The sequence below is a fragment of the Vicugna pacos genome, chromosome 19 (assembly GCF_048564905.1).
Source record: "Vicugna pacos chromosome 19, VicPac4, whole genome shotgun sequence".
Classification (NCBI taxonomy): Eukaryota; Metazoa; Chordata; class Mammalia; order Artiodactyla; family Camelidae; genus Vicugna; species Vicugna pacos.
Window position 1 is genome coordinate 12,501 of NC_133005.1, and position 27,724 is coordinate 40,224.

General features: G+C 42.8%; 1 protein-coding gene across 1 annotated transcript in view; it reads right to left on the minus strand.

The window, feature by feature from the left end:
- Window positions 1–9,386: 9,386 nt before the first annotated feature.
- Window positions 9,387–27,724, minus strand: part of LOC102536570 (probable ATP-dependent RNA helicase DDX60) — a 71,781-nt gene continuing 53,443 nt past the window's right edge. The window contains exons 28-37 of the mRNA XM_072943650.1: window positions 25,566–25,670; window positions 23,848–24,048; window positions 21,919–22,023; window positions 21,509–21,650; window positions 19,836–19,957; window positions 17,948–18,095; window positions 16,470–16,612; window positions 12,553–12,704; window positions 11,259–11,321; window positions 9,387–9,882 (exon numbers count right to left, since the gene is read on the minus strand). Coding sequence (XP_072799751.1) covers window positions 9,783–9,882; window positions 11,259–11,321; window positions 12,553–12,704; window positions 16,470–16,612; window positions 17,948–18,095; window positions 19,836–19,957; window positions 21,509–21,650; window positions 21,919–22,023; window positions 23,848–24,048; window positions 25,566–25,670 — 1,281 coding nt within the window. The 3' untranslated portion in view covers window positions 9,387–9,782. The remainder of the gene's footprint in view (window positions 9,883–11,258; window positions 11,322–12,552; window positions 12,705–16,469; window positions 16,613–17,947; window positions 18,096–19,835; window positions 19,958–21,508; window positions 21,651–21,918; window positions 22,024–23,847; window positions 24,049–25,565; window positions 25,671–27,724) is intronic.

Below are 27,724 nucleotides of genomic sequence, written 5' to 3' on the forward strand. Positions count from 1 at the left end.
AGACAGTCAGCAAACTAGCAACATAAAGAAACTTACTCAACATGATAAAGGACATTTAGGAAAAGCTCACAGTGAACATCAAACTCCATGATAAAAGGCTGAAAGTTTTTTCCTTAATCAGGAACAAAACAAGGATGTCTGCTTTCACTGCTGCTATTCAATATTTACTAGTAGTAGGTAAGAAGAAAAAGGAGGCATTCAAACTGGGAAGGAAAAAGTAAAACTCTGTTCACAGATGACGTGATTCCCATGGGTAGAAAATGCTGAAGAATCCACAAAATAACTTAGTATCAGAGCTAATAAAGTTAGCAAAGTTATAGAGTACAAAATCAACACTCAAATATCAGTTGAGTTTCTACACGAAAGCAAGGCACTTCCTGAAAAGAATATTATGGGGAAGGGTCTAGGTGTAATAGCACATGTAAGAATAAAATACCTAGGAATAAATTTAACAAGGGAGGTCAAAGACATGCACACTGAAAACTACAATATTGCTGAAAGAAATTAAGGAAGACCTACAAAATGGAAAGACATCCTGTGTTTATGGATTGAAAGACTTAATATCGTTAAGATGTCAATACTACTCAAAGTCATCTATAGATTCATCACAATTTCTATCGAAATTCTCACAGCCTTTTTTGCAGAAGTGGAAAAAATAATCCTCAAATGCATGTGGAATTACAAAGGACATTGAAAAGCCAAAACATACTGAATACAAAGAAAGTTGAAAGACCCGCACATTTCACAAGCTACAGTTGTCAAAACAGCGTAGTACTGGCAGGAGAACAGACATGTAGATTAATGGTACAGAACTGAAAACCGAAATGAACCCACACACCTAGGGCCAGCTGGGCTTTGGCAAGGTTAGGAAGAATTCAACAAGTGGCACTGGGACAACTGTATACTCAGATGCACATGAATGAAGCTGGAGCCTTATCTCACACCATATGCCAAAATTTATCAAAACGGATCAACAATCTACATACAGGAGCTAAAACTGGTAACGTTCTTAGAAAAAAACATAGGCATAAAGCTTCACGACCATGAACTTAGGAAGGGATTCTTGGATTCGACACCAAAAGCATGAGTAACAGAAGAAAAATTAGATAGGTTGAATTTCATCAAAAGTAAAAAAAAAAAAAATTGTGCACCAAAGACATTATCAAGAAAATGAAAAATTAACTTACAGAGTTGGAGAAGATAATTCCAAGTCATATATCTGATAAGGGTCTAGTAGCCAGAATATATAAAGAACTTCAACTCAACAACAAAAAGGAAAACAACATAAGTTTTAAACGGATAAAGGACTTGAATAGACATTTCTCCAAAAAATATATACATCTCTTTCATAACATGAAAATACGCCCAACATCTTTAGTGTTTAGGGAAATGTAAATCAAAACCACTTCACACCCACTAGAATGGCTTTCTAATTTTTAAAAAGGAAAATAACAGATGTGGTGGGGCTGCAGAGAAATGAGAACTCTCGAACACTGCTGGTGGTCAGGTAAAATGGTTCAGTTGTTGTGGAAAATATTTCAGTGGTTCTAAAAAAGTTGAATAGAGTTACTATATGAGCCAGCAATTCTACTCATCAGTATGTACACAAAAGAACTGAAAACAGGGACTCAGACAAGTGCAAGTACAAGCACGTTCACCAAAAGAAGCAGCAACCCAACACCCATCACCTGGATAAGCCAACTGTTTACATACAAACAGCAGAGTGAAATCCAGCTACAAAAAGGCGTCAAATGCTGATGACGCTACAACATGGGTGAACCTTGTCCAGTGATATTAAATATCCAGACTAGATAAACCTGCAAGATGGAGAACAGACAGAGACAGAGGATGAGGGGAGAGACGGGGCTCAGACTTCAGTGGGCTAATGAAAATGTTTAATAACCAGATAGAGGGGGGTGGTTCTGCTTTATGAATGCAACAAATGTCACTGAACTGTTCACTTTAAAATGTTCAAGTGGGGAAAGGTAGTCTCTTCAATATACATGTTTGAGATTTGCAAATATTAAATACTCCATATTAAGATAGATTAAAAAAACAAGCTGCTTCTTTACAGCACAGGGAACTGTATTTGATGTCTTGTAATAATATTTAATGAAAAAGAATATGAAAATAAATATATGTATGTACATGTTCATTTCTGGGGGAAAAAAAGGAAGAAATACTGGTGCTGGGAAAATGGGACAGCCTCATACAAAAGAGTGAAACCGGGCCACTCTTCCACACCAAATACAGAAATAAATTCACAGTGGATTAAAGACTTACATGTAGGACCCGAGACCGTAACACTCCTGGAAGAGAAACCCAGGCAGCACACCCTTTGTTCAGTCTTGGTGACATTTACTTTGGGTCTGTCCCTCAGGCAAGGGAAACAAAAGCAAAAAGAAGCAAATGAGACTTCACCAAAAGAGCCACGACACGGCAGGCAGGGCCATCTGCTGGACGGAGAGCACATGGGCTGACCGTGTCTTGTTGCTGATCTTTGCTGATCTTGGGCTGCTACGCACTGAACGTTTCTGGCAGCTCTGCATCAGGCTAGTCTGCATATGCCACTTTTCTGACAGAATTTGCTCATTTTATGTCTTTGTCTCACACTTTCTTAATTCTCACAGAATTTCAACTCCACTAACAGAGAGTATGGCTCACTGCAGGCTCAGGTGCTGGTTAGCATTTTTTAGCAATAAAATATTTTAAGTTAAGGTGTGCACATTGTTTTTTTAAGATGTAATGTTATTTCACACTTAGCAGACCATAGTACAGTGTAAATGCAACTTCTATATGCATTGGGAAGCCAGAAAAGTGTGTGACTTGCTTTATGATGATATTCATTTATTGCATTGGTCTGGAACCAAACCTGCAACAGCTCAGAGTTATGCCTGTATTTGCAAATGATATATCCAATAAGGGGCTAATATCCAAAATACTTTTAAAAACTCACACAACTTGATACGAAAAGAACAAACAATCTGATTAGAAAATAGGCAGAGTAAGTGAGCAGGCATTTTCCCAAAGACATGCATAAGGCTGACCAGCACATGAAAAAATGCTCAATGCCACTGAACATCAGGAAAATAAAATTCAAAACCACTGTAAGATCCCACTTCACACCTGTCAGAACAGCTGTCATCAACAAGACAAGAAACCGTTAAGTGTTGGCGAGGGTGTGGGGGAAAGGGGGCCCTCACGCACTGCTGGAGGGACTGTAAATCGGAGCAGATGCTGTGGAGAACAGCATCTGATGGGCACTTCTGTGTTTCCCTTTCTAGTAGGTCCCCAAAGGGAAAAGACCATCCAGTAGGGAAGCTACACACAGAAGGCGCTATTCCATGTGGTTTTTAAAGCATTTAGATAAAAAGGAGGGAGATTCGGGGCCAAACGGTTGGTCTTGCAATGAGGAAAATGCAAACTGTGTTGGAGGACACTGTCCACTCGCTCAGTTTGGCCAGATCACTAACGGTATAGCACATGGACAGAAAGCAGACACCATGGCTCCGAAGCTGGGCTGATGCTGGACCACAGAGGAAGGAGGGACAGCTGAGGGTGACCCACGCTGCCTCGCTCACTCTCTGGTGCCAAGGTGGGGGGAGGGGTGGCAGGGTGGCCCCAGGACATGGGGGGAAGCACAGGGGTGGTGGGGCTCCCACCTCTTGGATGTACGGGAGGCAGTGAGGAGACCTGGAGAACTCACTGTCACGTCACCCCGCCCCCCTCCATGTGTCTCTTCCCGTTTCTGAGATGTCCGGGGCTTTCTGCTGCAGGAAGAAAGAGCCAGGAGGCACAGGGCTGCTCTGTCCTGGATTTTTAATTAAAAGGATGGAAGATTTGGACATGTTGGGGAAAGTCGGATTCTGTAGTTTTCACATGAACCTGGGACAAGAGAAAGCTTCTCCTCGTTGACTTGCCACCCTGGTCCCCACGGCCACGTGTGCCCAGGTCAGGCAGTCTCCTGCCAGGTGCGTGAGACCTCCATGGCTGGAGAATTTTCGGAAAGCTGGTTTCTGCTTCTCTCCATATTCTTTCTTGATCCTGTTTTATGTCCTCCTGCTGAACAAAGGCTCAGCCTGTCACCTGTGCAGATGTCACAAGTGGTCAAAGTCCCTCCTCAGTTCTGAACTTATTAGGGGAAGTGATGTCTCATCAGCATATATGATGTAAAACCAAATTAGCTCTTGTTACTTATGTGGGTGTGCCAAGACGAAACCAAGTCTAACCTTATATTAACAGACGGATCAATCGTGCCTGTCCCACACAGCCTCATTGATGCTGGACATGAAAACAAGGCTTTCCTGTACCCACTGCAGCTGGATGTGGTCCTGGCAACCAAGGAAAGCGGCTCTGGGGCTGCAGTGACTGCTGTCTGGACACAGCTCTGAGTAGACACCTAGCCCCTAGGGAGGAATGCTTGCTTATTCCCCGGCCCCGGCCAGCTTTGTGCTAGTTGGATGTGCAGTTAGTCAACACCGAGGCTGAAATAAAACTCAGTTTAACAAATGGCACCTTCAGCTGGCACTGTGGTTTATTTTGCTAGATTCCTATAATAAATGTTTCATGTCTCCATGTTTTTTCCCCAGAACCTTTGAGCCACAAGTGGTTAAAGTCACCCAGTCTAGTTTCTCACCTTGGTCTTCACAGCTGCCAACATTTTTCCATCAAAGAAACTGCCATACTAGTTTCAGGGCTTTATTATGGGATGAAATGGAGAACAGGAGACCCGAGGGAGCATCTCCAGAGCAGGCTGCAAAGGGAGGGAGGGAGAGAGAGAGAGTGTGTGCATGTGTGACCTTGAGGACAGGTCAACAGCGCTCACCAACCTGAGTAACAGAGAGAAAGGAGACTGAGAAAGAAATGAACAGAGTGTCAGGGACCTGTGAGGCCACCCACAAAAGCCAACACTCATTCCGCTGGAGTCACAGAAGGAGAGGAGAAAGGGTGGGGCTCAAGAGATATGTAAAGAAATAATGGCTGAAAATGTCCCAGATTAAGCAACATGAACCCCCAGAGTGAAAAAGCTAAAAGAGCCCCAAGTAAGAAAAAGAAAAATCAGGCAAAGAAAACATCGTAATTAAACTTCTGAAAACTACAAAGTCTTGAAAGCAGAAACTGCCCACAGCCCACAGTGCCCCCCGTGCAGGTGCCAGGGGCCATCTCATCAGAAGCCACGGTGGCCGGAAGAAGTGGCACCATGTTTTTCTACAACTGAAATTTCTAAAAACCCATGAATCATGAATTCTACACCCAGTGAAAATATTCCTTGGGATGGAAGAGGAAATAAAACCTGTCTGTCGAAGGAGAATGACCGGAATGGGCCACCAGCAAACCGACCCTCCAAGAACAGGAAAAGGACGTTCTCTAGCTGAAAGGAAAGGCTCACGAGGGAAAGTGCGGCCTTCAGAGAGGGAAAGAGACACTCAGAATGAGCAAAAATAGGGGCGAACAGAATGTTCTTCCCATGAGCTTATTAAATCATACTTAATGGTTGAAGTAAAAATGTTAACATCACCTGATGCGGTGCTCAATGTATGTTGAGAAAACACTTACAAAGATTCCATCTAGAAAGTGGGAAGGGTAAAGGGGCCTGAGTAACAGTGCGGGTAAGACCTCGCCACCTGCAAACGGTAGTAAGTTACAATGTATGTTGCAACTGCTAAGAAAACGGTACAAAGTGGTGTATCAATAAGTCAACATGGAATCCAAACATTTTCAGGTAATTCACAGGAAGGCAAGAAAAGAGAAACAGAAGAAAAAGAAACAGAGTAAGCATGAATATTAACAGCTTATTTCTAACAGCTCAAACCTGGAAGCAACCCAGTGCTTCAGTGGGCTGAACGGGGTAACAAACAGAGGGACATCCAGACTGGAGAACACGACTCGGTCATAAAACAGCGCAGTGTGAACATGCAAGAGCTTGGACTGGTCTCGAGGGAGTTACACTGACTGAAAAAAGCCAACCACACCGTAGGATTCTATTTATATGGGTCTTGAAATGGTAACATCGCAGAAATAGAGAACAGCCGGTGGCGGCCAGGGGTTAGGGACAGGAGGGTTGGGCACCCAGCACGAGGGGGTAGGGGGCTGGGTATGAGATACGGTGGGAAGGAAAAAGGGGAACAGAAGACAGTGGGGGGAGACTGTGGTTATAAAAGGGCAGGAAGAGGGTTCTTTGTGCAATGGGACGGTTCTGTGTCTTGACTGTGGTTGTGGGTACACTAACCTACACGTGCAACACAACTGCGCAGAACTAAATGCTCACACACAAACGAGAGCATGGGAAACTGATGAAATCTGAGCAACAGACTCCATTTCTATCGACTTCCTGGTTCTGATACTGCACTATATGCAAGCGCCTACCATTTAGGAGACTGGGGAAAGGCCTCATAGGTCTCCCTATGTTATTTTTGAATTATCTCTTGTAATGGACACATAACTTACATAGAACATGAGTGCCAGGTCCACAATATGATGATTCACTATAAGTTTATGTTGTGAAATGATCATCATGTTGTCTAGTTAGCATCCACCACCACACAGTTACAATTTTATTTTCCTGCAATATTTTAATATTTACTCTCTCAGAAACTTTCAAATACAGCTGACCCTTGAACAACACGGGTTTGAACTGCACAGGTCCACTTATACTTGGATTTTTTTTTTTTTGATAAATATACAGTCGTTCCTCCAAATCCTCAGGTGCTAAATCCACAGATTCAACCAACCAGGGTACATGTGCTCTGCTTACTCCCTGCACTTGGCTGGATCTGCAGATGCAGGATCCCTGGAAACAGACAGCCCACTCTGGGACTTGGGCATCCATGGATTCTGGTGTCTGCAGAGGGTCCTGGAACCAACCCCCTGGAGATTCCAAGGGACAAGTGTGTATAACACAGTATTATTTACTATAGTCACCATGCTGTACATTACATCACAAGACTTATTTAGAACTGAAAGTTTGTACCTTTTGACCCACTTCACCTGTTTTTGTCCACCCCCTACCTCCTGCCTATGGTAACTACCAATCTCTTCTCTGTATGAGTTCATTTTTTGTTTGTTTAGATTCTACATGAGCTCAATATGGTCTTTCGTCTTTATCTGATTTATTTCACTTAGCATAATGCCTTCAAGGTCCATCCATGTTGTCACTAATGGCAAAACTTCATTCTTTTTTATGGCTGAATTTTACATATGTACGTAACATTTTATCTATTCATCCATCAGTGGACACTGGTTGATCTGCGTCTTGGCTGTTGGCAACATCTTATCTATTCGTCCCTCAGGAAACACTGGTTGTTTTGTCTTGGCTGCTGTAAATGATGCTGCGGTGAACATGGAGGTGCAGATATTTTTCCAAGTTAGTGTTTCCATTTCCTTCAGATAAAAACCCTCAAGTGGGTCACATAGTCACTTTATTTTTAATTTTTGGAGGAATCTACATACTATTTTCCACAGGGGCTGCACCAATTTACATTCCAGCTAACACTGCACGAGGGCTCCCTTTCCTCCACACCCTCACCAGCACTTGCTACCTCTTGTCTTCCATGGACGGCCCCTCTGGCTGGTGTGAGGTGATGTCTCACTGTGGTTTAGATTTGCATTTCCCTGGTGATTAGCAATGCTAAGCATCTTTTAGTGGTTTTTTTTTTTGGCCATTTGTATGTCTTTTGAGAAAATTTCTATTCAGATCCTCTGCCCATTTTTCAGTTGAGTATTTGGGGGTTTGGGGGATTGAGTTGTATGAGTTCTTTTGGTCATTCACCCCAGAGCAGATGCATGGTCTGCAAGCATCTCCCATTCTGCAGGCCGCCTTTTCGTTCTGACGGTTTCCTTTGTTGTGCAGAAGCTTTTTAGTTTGATGTCATCCCTTTCGTTGATTTTACTTTTGTTGCTTTTGCTTTTGTCAGATTTCAATAAATCATTAACAAAACCTGTGTCAAGGAGACTTACCCTTAGTTTTCCTCTAGGAGTTTTAAGATTTCAAGTCTTATGTTCACATCTTTAATTCACTCTAAGTTACTTTGTATGTAGGATAACGGTCAGTCTTATTCTTTTGCCTGTGGCTGTCCAGTTTTCCCAACACCATTTACTGAAGAGACTGTCCCTTCATATTGCATATTCTGGCCTCCTTTGTTGTAAATTAACTGACCACACATGCATAGGTTTATTATTTCTCTTAATACCATATGAACCCACAATTTTCTCTAAATAAAAACTTTTGATAAATGGGTCTTCCAGAAAACCGTTCATAAGCCCAATGCAAATATGATTTTCCCTCTTTTGGGGAAAAAGATGGGAATAAATTATTGTGGTAATAATGATTTTCCAGTAAATCACAGCAGGGTCTCTGTACATATTTCTCAAAGAAAAATTCCACATGATCACAACTGGGTCAGAAAATGCTTCCAGAGCCTGTGCAAACTCACTCTTTGTAAGTTGTTAACAGTTACTCTTTAAAGTTGTTGCTAAAAATCAAAAAGGAAGCTGCCCATTAGACACACCTCAAAGAGGTCAGGTGTAACTTCCTCTTTTAAAAGAGTATCAGGTTGCAAGAAATAATCTTATTCTCCTCCTAAAAGTCAGGGACTCAGACTGGCTCAGTCACATGGGAAAAAAAAGAAACTTCACGTCCCCATCAGATTTATGAAGCTACAAGTAAGGGGTGGAGACCCATGTAATACTAGATGAGTACTGTGTATCATTGTCTGAAACAGAGATAAAGGGGCAGCAGAGGCCACATCGGTTTCCAGGTGTCTTCGTGCTCAGAAATTCTTACGGGGCATGTTATCAGTTTAGCCCAAAGAAAGCAGTGACCCCTTATGTGGCACACACAATGCTGGGGAGACAGAATATTCCTCCATCTCCAGATAAAATGAACCACAGGTGTTTTCCAAGTTGATGCAATCTGTGTAGAAATAATGCCACACAAGGGACCATCTGTCATAAGACATCAGGACAGCAGGAGACAGCAGACTTCCAGCTCTGAGCACAAATGGCTCTGTTCAAATTTAGGGTCTAAAATAGGTTCTAGAACTATAATCCAAGGTGAGGCTGGGAGGAACAGTGATTATACACAAGCCATGTTACATAAAATGCAAATGTGTGTAAATGGACTGAAAGACGCATAGATTTAACATGAAGAGGCCAATGGTAAATAAGACTAAACCTCTTTTTGTTTGTGGTTCTTCAGTCACTTACATACAATTAAAATCAAGCTAAAACATCAGTTATGTTTCATTATAAAGCATCACAGAATTTATGCCTCAAGTCTCATTGCATTTTATAAAAAGGAGTTTCATTCACTGGCAGGTGCTCTCCTAACAGCCATGTATCTAAGTCACACCATCACATGTAAATTAATTAGAGAGTCACATTTCAACTTCAGGGCACTGTAATTATTTATTCTAATCTTAACAGAATTTTTACAAATTACAACGAGAAAAGAAATGCTGAGAATGTAAGACCAGTTTAGGCCTCACAGAGCAAAACTGGTTCTTCCACCACAAGCAAAATCCTCTCGTTTCTCAGTTGATCACATGCCAGCCAAGCTGTGACATCGTCACTAAGCTGTGCAGAGAAGCCGAGATCCAGAGACAGGAAACAGTTCATCCCAGGGGCTCAGGAGAAAGCACGGCACGGCGGTCACAGCCCCAGCTCAAAGCCTCACTCTCCCTACTCCGTCCTGCCCATGTTCCTAACAAGACGCATCAGAATCAGAAATTATGACTTGGAAAACGTCCATGGCCGTCCTCCAAGTGGTCTGGACAAGACTGTTTTCAGATTTTTTTAAATTTTTCAGAAAAGGTTTCACTCAGCTGCTCAAATGCTAAGACCACGTTGTCCTCTTCGTTTCCACACAGTTCCCGCAAAGAGATGCTGGAAATGGAAATACAGGGACAGGTAAAAAGTGCCCATGCTGCTGAGACTCGGGGCCAGAAGAGCTCTCCCTGGGGAGGCAGAGTGAAGTAAACCCCACCAGATGATGAAAGACTGACCAGGAGCATATGTATCTCAGAACCCTGTATGTCCATCCACACAGACATGCATAAGTGCATACGTGCACACACGCATGTACACACACGCATACATGCACGTGTGCATGCAGACATATGTACATGCATGCACCCACCCACACACACACACATACACCCACAGGCAACTGCCTCTACAAAAAAGCAAAATAATCCTCCCGTGACCTAGAGATGTGAGCAAATACAGAACATGGGGTGTGGTGAATAGAATAATGGTCCTCCAAAGGGGTCCACATCCTAATCCCTAGACATGCAGAAACTGGTGGGTCACGTGGAGAGTCAGGGCTGCAAATGCGAGTGAAGTTGCTAATCAGCTGAGTTCGAGACGGAGATTAATCCGGAGGGCCCAGGTGGTCCACTGTTGTCACAAAGGACATTCTAAGTGGAAGAGGGAGGCGGAAGGGGTGACGTCAGAGGGGCCTGATGTGAGCCTCTGCCCCCAGTGCTGCTTTGAGGGCAGAAGGGGTCTAGATCAAAGCTTCTAGAAGCTGGAAAAGACAAACAGACCGTCCCAGAGCCTCTGTCATGCAGCCTTGACACCCCTTGCTTTCGCCCAGGGAGACCCATTTTAGACATGAGACCTCAGGATCCGTAGGGTCATGCAGCTGTGCTGGTTTAGATACACCATGTGTGATCACCAGTTACAGCAGCGTAAGAAACTGACGTGAGGGTGACAAGAATGGACAGAGGAAATTCAAGAAAGGGCAGTCCGGCTGGGCCGGTCAGGGACTAGGGACACTGCATCAGGCTCTGTCATTCGCCTGAGGCCCAGAGTCTCCCTGGTGTCCTCACGGACCCACAGATGTAACATGACATACAGGTTCCCACTCACTGTTCCCGGCTCTCAGCCCCCACACATCCTCCTCACCCCCCCCACGTTGCCTGTGTGTCATTAACTATAACAGGAACCTGGGATGTGGAGCTGAGGCTGCCAGGGTCTCGGGGTGCTTGAGGCTTTGAGCTTTGATGCCTGTTGGTGCCGCGTGTCTGGGCTGAGGCTCTGGGCTGGGTGAAACTTAATTTCAAGTGGATTTTGGAATTAGTTCTATTATAGAAACAATGCAACAGAGTGTTGAGGAAAACTTCTGCAAAGTCCTTGGGGAGCTGAAATGCTTGGCACCTAAGAGGCTCAGTGGCCCCTGGAAGCACGAGCTCAACATTTTTCAGGTTACCTTAACATATCAGAAAATCTGAACCCAGTATTTAAAATGCATCACACACCTGATAGACTGAATGGTGAAGGCAAAGTCCTTCAACAACTGATAGGCAGCTCCTTCGTTTATCCTGAACAAAACAACATTTTGAAAATTAATGCTATAAAAGTCACAGAATCTCTCATTTCATATTGAAAAGTTGGGTTTGTCAATAACAGATAACTTCTGTCAGTCAAGATGTATTGACCAAAATACTTTCTGCCACAGACTCCCAGACGATGACCTAATCTGTGGGAATGAGGGTTGTGAACTCAAGAGTCACGAGTACCACAGCACAGCTCATCCAAGAACACGGGAGGCTGACCTTGGGAGAAAACCCAAGTGGAAAAGATAACATCAGGAGAGTGAATGGGGCCAGTGAGTCAGAGAAGAACTCAGTGGATTACTCACTGGTGTCACAACAATTTTATTCACAATAATGAGTCACACTTTCAAAAACGATCAACATTTCTCAAGAGGGCAGAAGTTTTAAATACTTGAGTTCAACAGAGATTGTTCCAAATTTTATGTCAAATGCACTTTTAATTTCTGATGGTGTCCTCCCACCACACACATCAAGGTGCTTGGTGGCTGGGCCAATTCCTCCACTCCCAGTAGGTCCCAGAGGGTCTACCCCTGAATACAGTTTCTGAAAATGGTTTCCCTGCCAAAGAGTTAAAACAACTGCCAGGTTCTCAGTCCTCAGACATGTGAATTATATTTTTAATGTACCTTTCTCAGATAACAGGGAGCACAGCATTATTAGTTACGAGGTTTTGAAATATTTAATAATGAATAACTAGGACAGTAATAAATAAAAATACATCTGTGGGGATGTGTGAATGTTTCTGTTTGTGGCATACAGCTTTATGTCAAGTGAGTCAGCCTAAGTCCCAAGAGTCTGCTGGTCAACCCAAATAACAATACCCCAAATGTACTACTTTCCCCTGCCATTAGTCCATGAGGAAAAAATCCAGTATACTCAGCATGAGGAACCTATGCTTGAAATTGTGAAAAGGCTTTGGCCTAAAATTCATTGAGCTCATTCATGAGATATAAGAAGACATGGAGATGGAGAGGGATATATAAATAGAAACAGAGGCAGAGGTGGTGGAGATGGAGATGAAAGAAACAGACGCAGATGTGGACATGGATGTGGAAAGACATGGAGACAGAGGGAGAGGTGGAAATGAGAGAAGCAGGGGCAGCAGTGGAGGTGGAGACAGGGACAGAGACAGACATATGGTGGAGGCAGAGACAGAGAACAGATGGTGGAGGTGGAGACAGGGACAGAGACAGAGGGACAGAGAGGTGAAACACACCTGTTGTCTTGGACTAGTCCCAACAAGGAACCATGCTTGTAGAAATCAAGTGCATAAGCATTGAGCGGCATCCTCCTTCCTTGGTTATCAAGTCTCTGGGGCCACAGCACAGGAGCCGAGATATTACTGATACCGATTGTGCACTGAGTGACCTGAAGAAATAAGATCTTCTTAATTTGTCATTTATGTGTAAAGAATGTTTATGATTCCTTACACTGTGCTTTGTGGTCACGTCCTTCACAGTGAAGGGAGAGGGTGTCTTTCAGACGCAGTGCACTGGTGCCTTTCCAAGCAAGACTACGGGTGGTTGGCTCCACCTACGAACATCACTCTCACAACACATGGATGAAAACTTCCACCATCCAGCCCCTAGAATAAAGCAAGACTCACTAGGAAAGAAAAGCTACTTGAAAATTTTGCCCTTAACCTAATTGGTGAAGGCAGTATCTCTGTAAGTGGGCCTTCAGGGAGCTGGTGCGGCCTATGTTTCCATAGAAGGGACCCGCTGATCTGAACAATGGCAACACTTCTACAGCCCAAGGGCCAGAATGCAAGGGGAGGGTGGGAAGATGCAGGGAAAGGAGAAGAAAAATAAGAAGATGAAGAACACATCAGTAGCTCTCCACATCTGCGCATTTCTTGGAAATCCAGGGTCGAGAACTCCAGACACAGCCAGGAGAGTGCAAAGGGGGCAAAACGAGGACTGTCTATATGCCTTGGGAGTCACTTAGATAGTTATTATTATTAAAAGTGCTTGGAGTATTCTTACTCCATTATGGTCCAGAAAATCGTTTTGACCCCGAAAATCCAGAAGATTCACACTCACAGGAAACTGATGCCCAAGTGTCCCAGACCTCCCTGGCGACCCTGTGAGCAACAGTCAAGATGAGAAACAGACAGAGATCCTCACCAGGAGGAGAACAGAGCAGCAGGTGGTTTTACATTCACACTGTGAACACCATGAAGTAGTGCAAACAGAATAGAGCTTCAGGTCACAACACGGATACATCTCACGGTACAGTGCCAACTGCAAAAAAAGCACCTTCCAGGCGACCACAGTAAGTGTCCCTTCACTTTCTGTAAAATTCAAAAGCAGCAAAAATAAAAAGTGATTTTGGAATAGGACATTTTAAAAGGAGCATGAAAAACACCGAGTTTAGGGTAGTTGCTATCCTGGGGAATGAAACAGAGGAGGAGCACATGGGTCCCGAGTCCGTGGCTGTTCACCATAGTTTGTTTTGGTTTTGGTTTAATTTTTTTGATTGAAGTCTAGTCAGTTTACAATGTTGTGACAATTTCCAGTGTACAGCATCACGTTTCAGTCATACATATACCCACATACATTCTGTTCCCGGCAGTGTGATGCTTTGTGGCTTTTCTACACACCATTTAAAGATGTGCACATACAGGGGAAGGGGAGGGCAGAGCTCAGAGCATGTGCCTAGTCATCACAAGGTCCTGGGTTCAATCCCCAGTATCACCATTAAACCAAATAAATAAATAAACCTAATTCCACCTGCAAAAACGATGTGCATGTGTGCATATTTGGTATTGCACTAAAACGTGACAAACAGTAAAGGCCAGGTTTGAAGGCTTACACTAGCAAATCTGTACCAAGTGAGCTGGGAGAGGCAAAGGGCATGAGACACTCTGGAGACGTTCCCTGCTGCCAGACGCTTCCCGTGGGTTCACTAGGAAGGACCCTTCTTCTGAGCACACCACCAGCAGCAACTGGGGGTCCAGCTCAGCTCCTGTCCTGTCCTTCGCGGTCTCCTGATGGATGGTGACCACATGGGGGTAAGACACAGACATTACATCCCATGAGAACTGTCTGCATCCCTCTAAACCCCAGGGAAGAGCTTGAATGTGGAAAGGAAGCAAAAGTGAATGGCACATTCTGTCCCTCAGCCAGACTGACTGTATAACAGAGAGAAGGGAAATGATCCAACTTAACTAGTAATATGATGTCTTTTTCAATGTGGTTGGCTACAAACCTCTTACATGAGTAATTAATTGTAATCATACACACAAACTATGGGGGTGGGGGGAGCTTCATAAAAGTACTGCTCTTGTAAACTGAAGTGCAGTCCTTTATTATTACTTTGCCAGAATTCCACATTCTTCAAGGGTGGTTTATTACAAGGCACCAAACAAATGGGGATAAAGACCTACGCAGCCAGCTCCAGAGGGCTTCACACAGGATCTGAACGCTGGTCTCCAGTTTGTTTCTAAACCATGCACCTTATCAGTAAAAAAAAAACAAAAAACAAAAAAAACACCTCCCTTTCTCACCTCTTGTTTCATGAATGCTTTTTTCTCATTTTATAAAACAAAGTGTCTCCCCTAACTTACTATGATACATTTCCTTGGGGTTTGAAAACGTGCTGAGTAGCAACAAAGGACAAGATTGCTTTCTTACTGAGAAAATGGATTGCGCTAAAGACTGCTTTAAACAATCTTTAAAAATTAGGCAGTTTCCAATTACTTGTCTTCAACAAAATTGAAGGTAAATCTAATCAAGTTGTTAATTAAGAGAAGATTAAAATATATCTTTACAATCAATTGCTAGGTGATTTGGGGCATATAGCTCATAAGGCATTAGAAGAATTGTATATTACTGTTATAACAAAAATTACTCCATTCTCAGCTACTGAACTATTTGAATAAAGTTTCTCAGAATCTGAATTAAGATTTGATGCTGGAATTCTGTTTCATTCTGAAAACAAGTAAATATTCATCCATAGTTACACGGACTAATTAAAAAAGAAACAGCCTCATTCATCTCATTAATACACACCTTTTCAATACAGTATTAACATTACTTCTAGTAATTACTTCTCCAAATTCAGATTATACTTACGTTTCTGTGGCCAACTAAAAATAAGTATTACATTGAAACTGTATTCTACTTAAGTTAAGAAATATAAAAGGTATAGTAACTTCATGTTTAAAAATTTGTTACATTAAGGTAAAAAAATATGGGGGAATGCAGAATCTAAACATAAGAGAAAATTTAATTAAATCATTAAATTTTATTCTGGACTGTTTTTTTCGTGTGTATGTGTAGAAAAGGGAGCCCTCATACACTGTTGGTGGGAATGTAAATTGGTGCAGCCACTATGGAGAAGAGTATGGAGGTTTCTCAAAAACCCAAAAACAGAACCACCATTGACTGTTTTTAACTTGCAAGTTATGGGTGTTAAAACACGTTAGTATTTATATTCCATTTTATCCATTTAAAAGAATGATGCAATGGTATTATTTTAACACGTCAACATTTATCTGAAGATGGAACCTGAATCATCTGAAACTGTTTAAATACATGATAAAAGTACGTGTGTCTCTATTTAAAATTCACAAGGGTCCATATAACTTTTCAAAACTCCTTCCAGTGACACTGGATTATTTTACATGGCAGAGGACTATCTGCTTCTGGAATAGAATGGAGCTGAGACACTGTAACATCAAATGTGACAAAACCTATTTTCTTTCTCAGATTTTGAATTAAAGTATAAATTAAATTTCTACAAGTCTATTCCAACATTTGAATGGATTATCCAGCATATCTGAAATGTATCTGGTTCTTTATACTCCATTTCTGACATCTAAGATCCAGAATATACGGGATTCACAGCACCTACAGCAAGACTGGGAAGCCTGAAGGTCATTTAATGTGCTCTTTTCACAGCAAACCCGTGTTAATCTCCAGAGAAGTGCTGGTCCTGGATTTCTGTGTAATGGGGCAGGGGTCCTCAGGCCAAAATGACAAACAAATCGTGCCACTTGCTGGATATTTCTGTTGCTACACCTGGATTTTTTTTCAATTTGGGGAATTTAAAGTCCTTGCTAAACTGCCTACAGCTATACATCCAACTCTTTCTTGAGACTTTTATTTATAAGCCCCATTTTCCACTTACATGGTCCGGAGTTTCTGGATGGAGCAAATCAGCATCAGAGTTCCCAGAGAGACAAGCAAATGGAGAAACAGCTCTTCTCCCTTCCTTGCAGCTCAGCAGGTGAGACACGAGCTGGGAGTCCTCACACTCTTCACCTGTGAAATCTGACCACAAGAGATTGGACAGATCAGCTTTTAAAATTCACCTGCTCTAGACCATACTGCTGGGGAGGACAGTCGACTTCCCAGAGCCGACGTCATATGAAGACCAAACAAGACTGACCACAGTGACTGACACATGTTGGCACATTCAGTAAATGTTAGCTACTAATGTCCTTATCAGTATCATAGACTTTTTTTGATCAACAGGTAATTAAAGGCTAAATTTAAATTCTTGCCCTTTCAGCCCAGAACTGTTGTTATCACCTTGGTACCTTCTCCCACCTGACTTAGGTTTGACCTCAGAATCTTTCTAGACAGGGTGATTCAGGCAGCCACCATCAGCAGCTTTGTAAACAGTGTATGAGAAGACCTACTTTTTTCCATTTCCAGTTTCATGAAGCACCAGATGGTGCATCAAAGCCAGCTCTGCTTTGTGATGGAGGCTACATCCACACACTCCTGTGCTGCCTCCTCCGGGAAGCCCACTGCTATCGTCTGCTTTTGAACATGCTGCTTCCCCCACCTTAATGTTGCCCAGGGAGCTACAAGTCCGCTTCCCTTTTTCCAATGGAGAATGTGACACTGAAATGAAACCAGGAAATTACTACCCACAGTTCTACCCTCTCCCTGTATCCCCATCCCTTTCTCCTTACTTTCCCCTGGGAGATTTCCACCCAACAGACCATGAAAAATAAGAACAAAGATTAACAGTGTTTACTGCGGGCTGGGGCGCTGTTTCCAGTCACATGCGTTAACTCAGTGACTTAAAGCTCACCTGTGCCAGGTGGATGATGTTACCATGGGCTGGGCGCTGCTCCCAGACAGTAACATGCATTAACTCAGTGACTTAAAGCTCACCTAAGCCAGGGGGATGACGTTACTCTCTCTTACTATCTGCGGAGAAAACTGAGGTGTGACTACGGAGTCACTGGCCTGAGGCCTCATTGCTAACTTGTAGCTAAGCCAGAGTTTGGACCAAGTAATCTGCAGAGTTGACATCCAAGACCACCAAGCAGAGTGCCTCCCAAGAAAGAAGTGACAGGAGAGTCTCCAGTGTCTCCTCCTCCCACGGGCACTTACTCCATTTTCCAGGCTTGAACCAAAAGCAACCTTTAATTAAGATGGCTTACAAATGACTCTATTCAATTTCATTCTCCATTGTCCTTTATTTAACTTCTAATAATCATACCTGTTTTTTCTTGAGAAAGCAGAAGGGATGGATCCCCTTGTTCTCAGGTGGACTGAGCTTTCCAGGGCTCTGTTCTTCATCTGGGATCAGTCTAAGGCAAGATGATTCATTCTTTAAATTGTTCCACAGAAGAGCTAAGACCCACTTACCTATTTTTGACAATGGGAGCTGATGTTCCTGTTTCATGTCTGCCAATTTGGAAACAACCAGCAGGAAGGAGGCAAAGTCCTTGGTGACGTTCATGTTATACTCATCCAGGGCAGCCTTAAAGTCCTCGGGGAGATCCTCCAGGAACACCTGCACTGGCAAGGAGATCATCAAGACAAAACAAAACTGAAGGCCCAGTATTTTTTTCAGAGAGCTCTACAAACCTTCCTTGAAAACTGGAAGTTTGGAAGAAGGGCAAACAACAGCGCAATATAATCCTATAGTTATCCATCTATTCAGTAACATAACTATTTCATCCTTTCATCTGTGAAACTAACTTGAAACTCATTCTTCTGTTTCTGTGTATGTTATAAAAACCAATACCTCTACTTGTAAATATTTGCTTTTGTGCTACTTAGTGAAAACAATCTTTTAAACAGAAGGATGCCCTCAAATGACAGTTGACTTGTGAATATTTCAAAGAATCTAGTGGCATGTCCAGGGAGCAGCAACCACAGAAAGCCCCTCTGAGCCTGGAATGCACCTCACCTGATTGTGAGGGTTTTAAACTCACACTGGATTTGTCTTGCTAATATTTTCTGATTATTCTTCCATCTACAGTCATGGAAGAGGCACATCTCTAATTTTTTCATGATGTCCTTGTCATGTTCTGATGTTAATTTTAGGCTTTGCTTTCTCTTTTGGTATTCCCTAGAAGAGTCTGTGAAAACCTGGTGTTATTACCATACACTGTACATAAAAATAAACTCAAAATGGATTCAAGACTTAAATGTAAGACCTGAAACTGTAAAATTCCTAAGAGAAAATATAGCAACATTGATTTTGGCCGTAATTCTGTTAACGTGACACCAAAAGCACAGACAACGCAAGTGAAAACACAAGGGGGACGACATCAAACTGAAACCTTCTGCACAGCACAGGGAATAATCAACAAGGTCAAAAGGCACTGCTAGAATGGGAGAAAATACTTCTAAACCATCCACCTGCTAAGGAGATAAGACACAGAAGAATCCAGTACAGCCCAACAGCCAAAAAAGGGGGCAAAGGACTTGAACAGACGTTTCCTCAAAGAAAGCACCCCAGTCCCCATCACATATGTTAGAAGGTGCTCCACACTAATCATCCCTCACCCTCAGGGAGACGCAGATCAGAACCAGAGTGAGGCGCCACCTCACACCTGCCAGAAGGGCCGTCACCAAAAGACCAGAGGTTACAAGGGCAGAAGAAAACTCGGGTAACAGAGGATTTTTCTTTCTCTGCCTTCTTTTTGTTCTTCTTAGCCACCTTTTATGAAGATCACCTGGCACAACCAGCCCGCCCCACTCTCTCAGATTCCAGTGAAACACGTAAGTCATCGTGTTTGATGCTGATTCGGTGACAGGGAATCGTGATCACAGAAAGTGTCACAAATACAATTGGATGAGTTGCTCTGTGTGTGTCAAGTGGTAACTTCTTAGGTGCCTATTCTAGTATTTTTTTCAGTGAGGACATCACGGTTCACAACATACACTTCCTGTCTGAATCCCTACCTCAAGGTAAAAAGATCCTAAAAGAACCACATAGTTAATGAGAACTATTAGTTCATTTCATGTATAATTACCTACATTTTTCTTTAGCCACTGACTGCTATACTTCTATACAATCAAATGGAAAACAAGATCAAATTTTTTCTCCCATTCTCCTCAAAGTGTTTAATCTTTGGATAGATTTATAGACACATGAATTACAGATTAAATTGATTACAGAACAAACTGTTACCCTACAAAACAAATGAATCCTATATTAATAAAATTCTGCTGTTGAATCATTTATGGTAGGATCCATTTAATTATCTTAATTATTTAACATTAACAGGATCATAAATTTTACCTTTGATTGATAAAACTTGAGATTTGCATCTTGGAACTTTGCTGGAATATATCTTCTTCCAAACAGATGTGCCAAGACTAACACTAGCCTTTCCATAACATCTTGAGAAAAACATTTTGAGCCTATACAGAACAAAGTGACTTGTTATATAAACATAAAAAGTGGATTAATCCCATTTTTAATGCTTAAATTGAATGTTATATTGCACTTTATTTCATGGAAACTAGAAATGTGTAACAAATACAGCAACTAAGGAATCTCTAAGGACAGTCTTACTCCTTCTTTGTCCTTCCAGCTGCTCCTTCACCTCTGAATCAGACCCTGTCCTCCAACCACAAGCTGCCGTGTCTCCTTATCTGAACTCCTCCTCCTTCAGTCTGTCATCAGTTTTCCTAAAGCATGTAATGACCACGTCTCCCCTCCTCGAAAGTCTCTGATTGCATCTCAGTGCCTCATAAACAAAATCCAGTCTCCTGAGTCCAGCACTTAAGGCTTTCCAAAAGTCACCCACCAATGACCTCCTGGTCCCTCCCTGCCTCACCTGCCAGCCACTCATGTCAATACCATCAGCCTGAGTCATTCCCTACCCTTCACAGCATGTGAGCATCACATGCAGTGTTAAGAAATGTTACCTTTAAAAGCTTGGGTTCTGGAGTCAGTCTGCTCAGCTTCGAATCTTGGCTCAAGATTTGGGGACCAAGGCAACTGATTTAACTTCTCTGTGTTTCAGTTTCATTATTTATGAAATTCCATGTTACCTGCCTCACAGAGCAACCCAATGTTCAACCTCCACGTCTGTAACTGCACACGTCCTGTCTCTACCACACACAGCAATAAACACAACCACACTTCTTACTGCCTGAAATTATTTCTCCTCCTACAGAGCCTGTGGGAGACAGAATTTCCTGAGCATCCTTGATTCACAGAACACTGCACATTCAGAGCCTAGTGACACTGTGCAAGGTACATCATTCCTGCCAGTTAACAACAGAAGATAAAGTCAAGTCATGCTGTGGAAGGCACTGAAATCACCAGCATCAGAAACTATAACAGATTTAAGGACAAACAGGGAAACATTTCTCTGGGAGACACTGTTTAAAGATCTATGGTTTAGTTATAAAAATCAAAGGCTTTCATAAAAACTATGTTAAATGAAATTTTAGGTAGAAATTGCAAGTGGAATTCAAAAATTTGCACGTGATATTGCCAAAAAAACATTTAGGGGGAAAACAAGATGCTAGATTGTGCAACTGATACGATATCAGCTGTCTAGATACACTGTACAATTATTCAAAGAAAATATTCACAAATATCAACAGTGAGTATTATTTTTAACATAAGGGTTTTCCCTGTCCTTCTTCTATCATGAGCATATATTAGATTTAGTCAGAAAAGATATTTATCAAAAAAAATCATGTATTAAAACGTTCTGAATCCTGGAGTCAAGGAATCTCCAAAATTAGTAACTCGACATTTTTTGATAGCTGCCACAAAATGTAGCTATCTCCTATATAATCTATATTAGTAGGCATATACCGCTTTATTTTATCTAATTTGGCATCTAAATTATCTGTTTACTTGTATTTTCCTTGTAGAAACAATATTCCCAACGTGCTAGCTTCTCTACAGTGCCCGGTGCTGCTTTCAGACCACATATGAAATACCAAGCTTACCTCTCCTGGTTGGCTGACAGAGATTATGGAAAAGGCCCTTTACCAGAAAACTGACGAAAACAAGATTGGAAGGCTCGTGATAGTGCAAGTGTGAAACAAGTCCAGCAAACCCCATGGGGTTTCCTTCTCGGTCTACATAGCCCTAAAGAACAAGAATCATTTATCAGTTTGACTGCATTCACCACATACATGAATTAATAGATAACTTATTAAATGCCACTTTAAAATAGTACTTAATACCCATATGAGAGAGATTAATAATTATTACCTGGCCCAACCTTGAAAAGTGTATCAATCATAAGGAATGTGAGTCACTGAACATAACCTGTAGGGACTGGAGCTAGCCCAGCCTGTTGAGGATCAGAGCCAGCTACCAGTCCTGTTTCAGGAACAGACAAGCACAGTCGTACCTCTTTCACCAGGAACTGCAGTGAAAACAGGAAGTAGAGTTTCAGCATCTCCAGGGCTCGCGGCTGTTTGAAGGCAAGCAGTGAGTGCTTCAGCACCGACAGCACCTGTGGAGATGAGTGCGTTCATTCACACCACGCTCGTGTGCAGCACGATCACGAAAGGCAGGTGCACCATTTACACTGACATTTACAATAATGCATCACTATGAAATGAGAGAGAGATGCACAGAGTGGTGAAGAATTTCAGGGAATCAAAAAGTCCAGCAGCAGAACTGACATTCACATGGCATCACTAAGGAGCAGAACTCAAACTCTGAGAATGTGTCAGAGAAGTGGGAGGCAAATTCATGTGTTCTCTCATAATGAAGAAAAACAGCAGTGGAGAACAGGACGAGGATTTTCTACTTAAAATAACTTCTCTGAAAAAGAAACAACAAATTAAAACAGAGAGAAGTATCAAAGATCTAACTTAAGAAACCTTTTCTTAGTTCCAAAATGACTGGAGCACTGCACAGTGCATGTGTACTTACTAACATCACTGGATTGCACACTGAAAGATGGTTAGGATAGCAAACTTGATGCTAGCTGAATGTAACCCCAATAAAAACATCTAAGCATGAAGACTGAAAGTTCTCATCATATAATAAGGAAGACATCAATCAAAATTAACAAGAAGGACCCACAAAATAGAAAATCCTGGGGAAAAGAATTTAAAGATTTAAAAATTCATATAATTACATAGGCAGGGAAAAAAAACAAATTAATGACAAGAAAACAGGAATTAGCATGATTCCTCTAGAGGAGATTCCAAGAGAGTCTGTTCCTCTGTAACAGTAAATGGCAGGAGATACAGAAGCAATCTTAGTTTGATGTAATAAATAAAGTGAATATTCCAAGAATTTTATGCCTACACTTGAGTCTCTGTGTGTGAGGGTTGCAGAGAGATATTCCCAAAGATGCTAAGGCAAAGAAAATAAACCACTCTGATATCCTTCTTGAAAAAAACTAAAAAGCTTGCAAGAAGATATAGGTTTCTCTTCTATATAGAGGTTAAAAAATAAGAACTCAAAAATGGGGAAGTTTTGATCAAAAATGATATGCACCTGCCCTGTAGGACCATCAGTAACACAAGAGCCTATGGTCACAGAAGTCCTGGAGTGTCCTCACCTCAGCAAAGAGAGCCCGATTTAGAGGGTGTGGTAATCAGTACACAAACAGGGAGGAGTGGGTCCCAGCATGATGCAGCCTCACAAGGGTGAAACCAAATGCTGAACTGGGGATTTTAAATCTCTTACCGTGGGACTGGGCTCAAAATATTCATCTGAGCAGAAAATTTCAGGAAGCATTTATAACCATATTCTAAAGTCCAACTAAATATAAATGTATCTTTGTTTAAAACCAAATACTCACACCTGCCTAGAACTTTGACTGCAAAAAATACCAAAGGGATAATATGACTTTTTGGATAGCAGAACTAGGTATAGCTTTTTTTCTTCCTTCAACTTTGTACATGATCCAAATATTCCTTGATGAACTTGGGTTGCTTTTCTAAAGAAAAATAAACTCCTTTAATATGAAATCATCAAAGTGGATCTTGCTGTCCCTAACAGTGGTGACAGGAAGGTGGCCCAGATCTTTCTAAATTCAGGGGCAGTGCTTCTAACCCCTACAGGACGCAGCCCGTCACACATGAAAACAGTGGTCGGGGTCAGCTCCAAATACCCACCAGCCGTGAATTCTGTGACTGACACAGGAGACAACAGGACTAACTGCACTCTCCCCACCAGCCCACCCTCCACCACTCACGACACTCCAGCAGTCAGGACTGGTGACCCCAGGAAGCTACTGCCACAGACGCGGGAGAAGAGGCAGCTCCCCCTGTGGCTGGGCAGGCAGCAGAGTGTCCACATCAGAGAACGTCCCCCCTACCTTGGCCTCCGCATCCTCTGGATCATCACCCTTGGAAGCCAGGAGCATGAGTCTCAGGACCAGGGACATGCTGAGTGGGAACTGGCCCCGTAGTTCAGGAACATTGGACTTGATGAGTTTCTCTATTTTGGGCAATGGAATATCAAAGAAGTATACATCCCCCATCAGGTCCTGACCTCGTCTTCCAGCACGTCCAGACATCTGGAAGCAGAGCAGAATCACAAATTAAACCTTTCCTAAACATCTTCTCCACCACAGGGTGAGAACTGAGCCTTCTCCATCAGGCTAGAGCAAGTCAACTGTGCGATGTCCGGCCACGCCACATGGAAACAAGAATCCCAGTGGAAGGCACTCAGGAAACTCACCAGGGCTGAGACAGAGCAGAAAACGGGGCACTGCTCATTGTCATGCTCCAACTGCACACCCAATGTTGTGCTCCTTCCTTGCATAATGACACACAGAAGAAACAACAGCAAGAAGAAGAAAAAGACTGGACCCTGGTTTCATGTCCACTTACAGCTGAATGTACAAGACTTCCTGCCCCCCTCTACACACCCCTCTCCCACTCTCCCTCACACACACATGGGCTGAGTGACAAATCACCACAAAACTGCACAGACAAAGGAGACACAGCAGCGAGATGAAATTCAGAAACACCACTTGTGAAAAGCAAGTTAAGAACAAACTCTCTGCAGAAGTGATATGAGTTCTCATTTGAGACGTGCTTGGCACATGCTAAGTCCTCTACACTTTTTATACGGACCCCCAGCAACCGCCACAGGAGAACAGTCATTACCCTAGTTACAACACAGTGACTGGGGCTTGGGGAAATCAGAAACTCGCCGAAGTCAAACACCAGGACGTAGGACAACCATGACTCAAAGCCTGGCACTCAGACTCCCAAGTTCATCCTCCAAAACATCAGAATGCCCGGCCACAGAACCCAGAGGCGAGACCCCAAAGATGACACCAGAGGGGCTTCATGCCCAGATCAGAAGCAGGAGGAGAAATCAAATGGACTGGGGCTGGTAAAATGCAGGAAAAATACGGATGTTACATGAGGTACGAACAGCCCCCATCGGGGAATGAAACGCATTTACAGAGGAAGGAAACGGAGCCTGGATACAATCTTTAGTGCTGGCTGATATGTGGAGCAGAAACAGTCACCAGATGACCCTGAGCAGGGAAACCATGCGAGGACAAACCACATGCGTGCTGGGCTTGGGAGAACTGAAAATCAGGACCAGTGTTTTAATCCCACAGGCCACGCCTGTACGATGGAAGACAGTGGAAACAGGGATTACAAGGCAAAAGTCCAGACCTCTAGAGGAGAGTAACAAAGTGGGGCAAAGACAAAGGCAAGGACATTCGGAAGTGGGAGGGAGTGTTTCTCCAGCAGCTCCCACTCATGTCTTCCCTAAAAACTGCTTCATTCAACTCCTGCAAATGCTGTGGGACAGCATTTATCAGTCCTGGAGACAGGACAGAGGGGCCAGGCCATGCAGACACCTCACCCAAGGTCACGTACCTGGTGGTAACAGCCACCGAATGCCAGGCTCAGGAGCTGCCAGCTACAGCACAGCTGAAAGTGCCTGTTGGGCTCAAATGACTGTGCCCACCAATGCAGCATGAGTACAGACTAAAGGCTCATGTTTCTTACTATTTTCTGGCCATGTCTGAGAGTGCAGTCATATTTGAGTTTATGCACACTGCAGTACCTGTCTGTAGTTTAAAGCATCCAGATAGACCGAGTTTTGAGCAAAAACCACTGATTTACAAGGCATGTTGATTCCTAAGGCAAGTGTCCCCGTAGCTGTCACCACCTGGAAAAAGAATAGAACAATTACTTCATAAAACAGCATTTCAGTGGAGGCCACAGAGTAACTGAAACTCCTGCAACTCAGTGAGGCCCCAGAGGGACAGAGACACGAGTGCATGGGCATTCTCGTGGTGTCACAGCACCTCTGGGGCACCCACCCAGGCCACTCCCGCCACTCAGCTCTGCCCAGAACACCCTTCTCCCAAGTATCTGTTCACCCTGCTCCTCCAGACCTCCACTCCACGCCAGAGAGAAAGTTCTGGAGCATGACACCCCAAATACCCACCCGTCCTCATGACCCCCTGTGGCGTCAATGACATGACCACAGGTGAGTCTGGTTAAGCCCTGCCCAGCACAGTGTGTCCCCCAGAGCAGAGGGCCTGCCCCGGCCAGTGATTGGGGAACACGCAGAGGGGAATGACCAGAAAGGAACCCTTCACCTGGCGTCCACCCTCTGACAGACCCACGTGGGGGCAGCTGACTGCTTCACCCACTGTGACATTAGTGAAGCTTATCTCTATGAAAATCACACATCTAAGTAATATGAGCAAAACAATGTTTCAGTTTTCCTCCTGAATTGCCATAATAACTGACACAAAAATTCTAAAGCAAAATTTAATGTTTCTTAAATAATCCACTTTCAGGTGGATTTTTTCATATAATACTAGGTACGTCTCATTGTCCTCTCTTTCTCTTTATATTGACTGTCGTGAAGTCATGGCTAAGGTTCATGTTTCTTTAATTATTCTCAACCTTAACTCTATAATCTGTCAAAATGAAACACCACTTATGAACTGTTTTTTTTAAACTTCAATAAGAACACAAATGGGAAAAGTAATAACATTACGTTTAGACTATAACCAGCATAAACATCTTTTTAAAAATGTGTTCTCAATAGCAAAACTATCACTTTTCCAGAATGATCCAGTTTCCCATGTATTAAACTAAGGGTAACTGAGCAACTACCAGTTAACAGGTACTATTTGTGCTGATCAAAACAGGTGCACCACTTTAACTCAATTCATAATCATGTGAAAAGTTTTCTTTCTGGTTACTGACTTTTAAAATAAGTATGTAACTTGTTATTAGTCAAGGAAAAAACCAAGCAAAGTTTTTAACAATATAGTTTGGTTTTTTCCCAGATTACAGAATTACCCTTAAATTAGGGTGTCAGATTTTCCTCAAGATTTACTTATTAAGATTAAAGGATACCACCTAGAGTAGCAGAATCAATCTCTCTCTGTGCACGCGTGCACACGCACGTGCACACACACACACACACACAATGTACATAATACAAAAAATTAATGTGGGTTATTAGAAAAACTTAGGGTCTACTTTAAAATACTACTCAAGGTCTGAATTAACCAGGAAATTATATAAACCATTTCTGTGAATTTATCCAGATGATCCCCGCACATCCTTACAGGACATGCCCCCTACAACACAGGGAGCACTGGGTGGTAAGTGATACCCTTCCTCCTGTCCACATCAGGGATGGACACAGGGCGTGTAACACGCCCCCTACAATGTAGTGAGCACTGGGTGGGGAGAGGTACTCTTCCTCCCACCCACATCAGGGATGGACGCGGGGCATGCAGGATGACCCTGTGCCCAAAGTCGGTCGAGACATGCAGCGAGCCCCGAGGGTGCAGCACATTCTTGTTCTTACTTCAGCTGCTACCCAAAGAAAGGACCAGATCAAAGGTCTGACCACAGCTACCATGAATGTCCTTCATGCCCATGAGCAGATATCTGCAGCCAAGATCACGTGAACAGCCAAGAAAATCCCCAAATGTTATCAACGAAAAGCAGGGACTGCTCCAAGATCACTGCAGGTATATTTCATGGTAGAAAACACTTGGAAAAGTACCTGTTTAGGGGATATTTTAACCTCATGAAAAGAGAGAAACTGAATGGTAAATTTCAAGTCCCCTCCCTCAGTGAAATGGGATGGACTATGCAGTGGTACTAGGGGGTCGTTAAGAAAAAAAAGATGAGAAAAAATGGTTATTTTCACTTTTTATGGGTGTTCAGCTTCATACAGACACAGTTTCA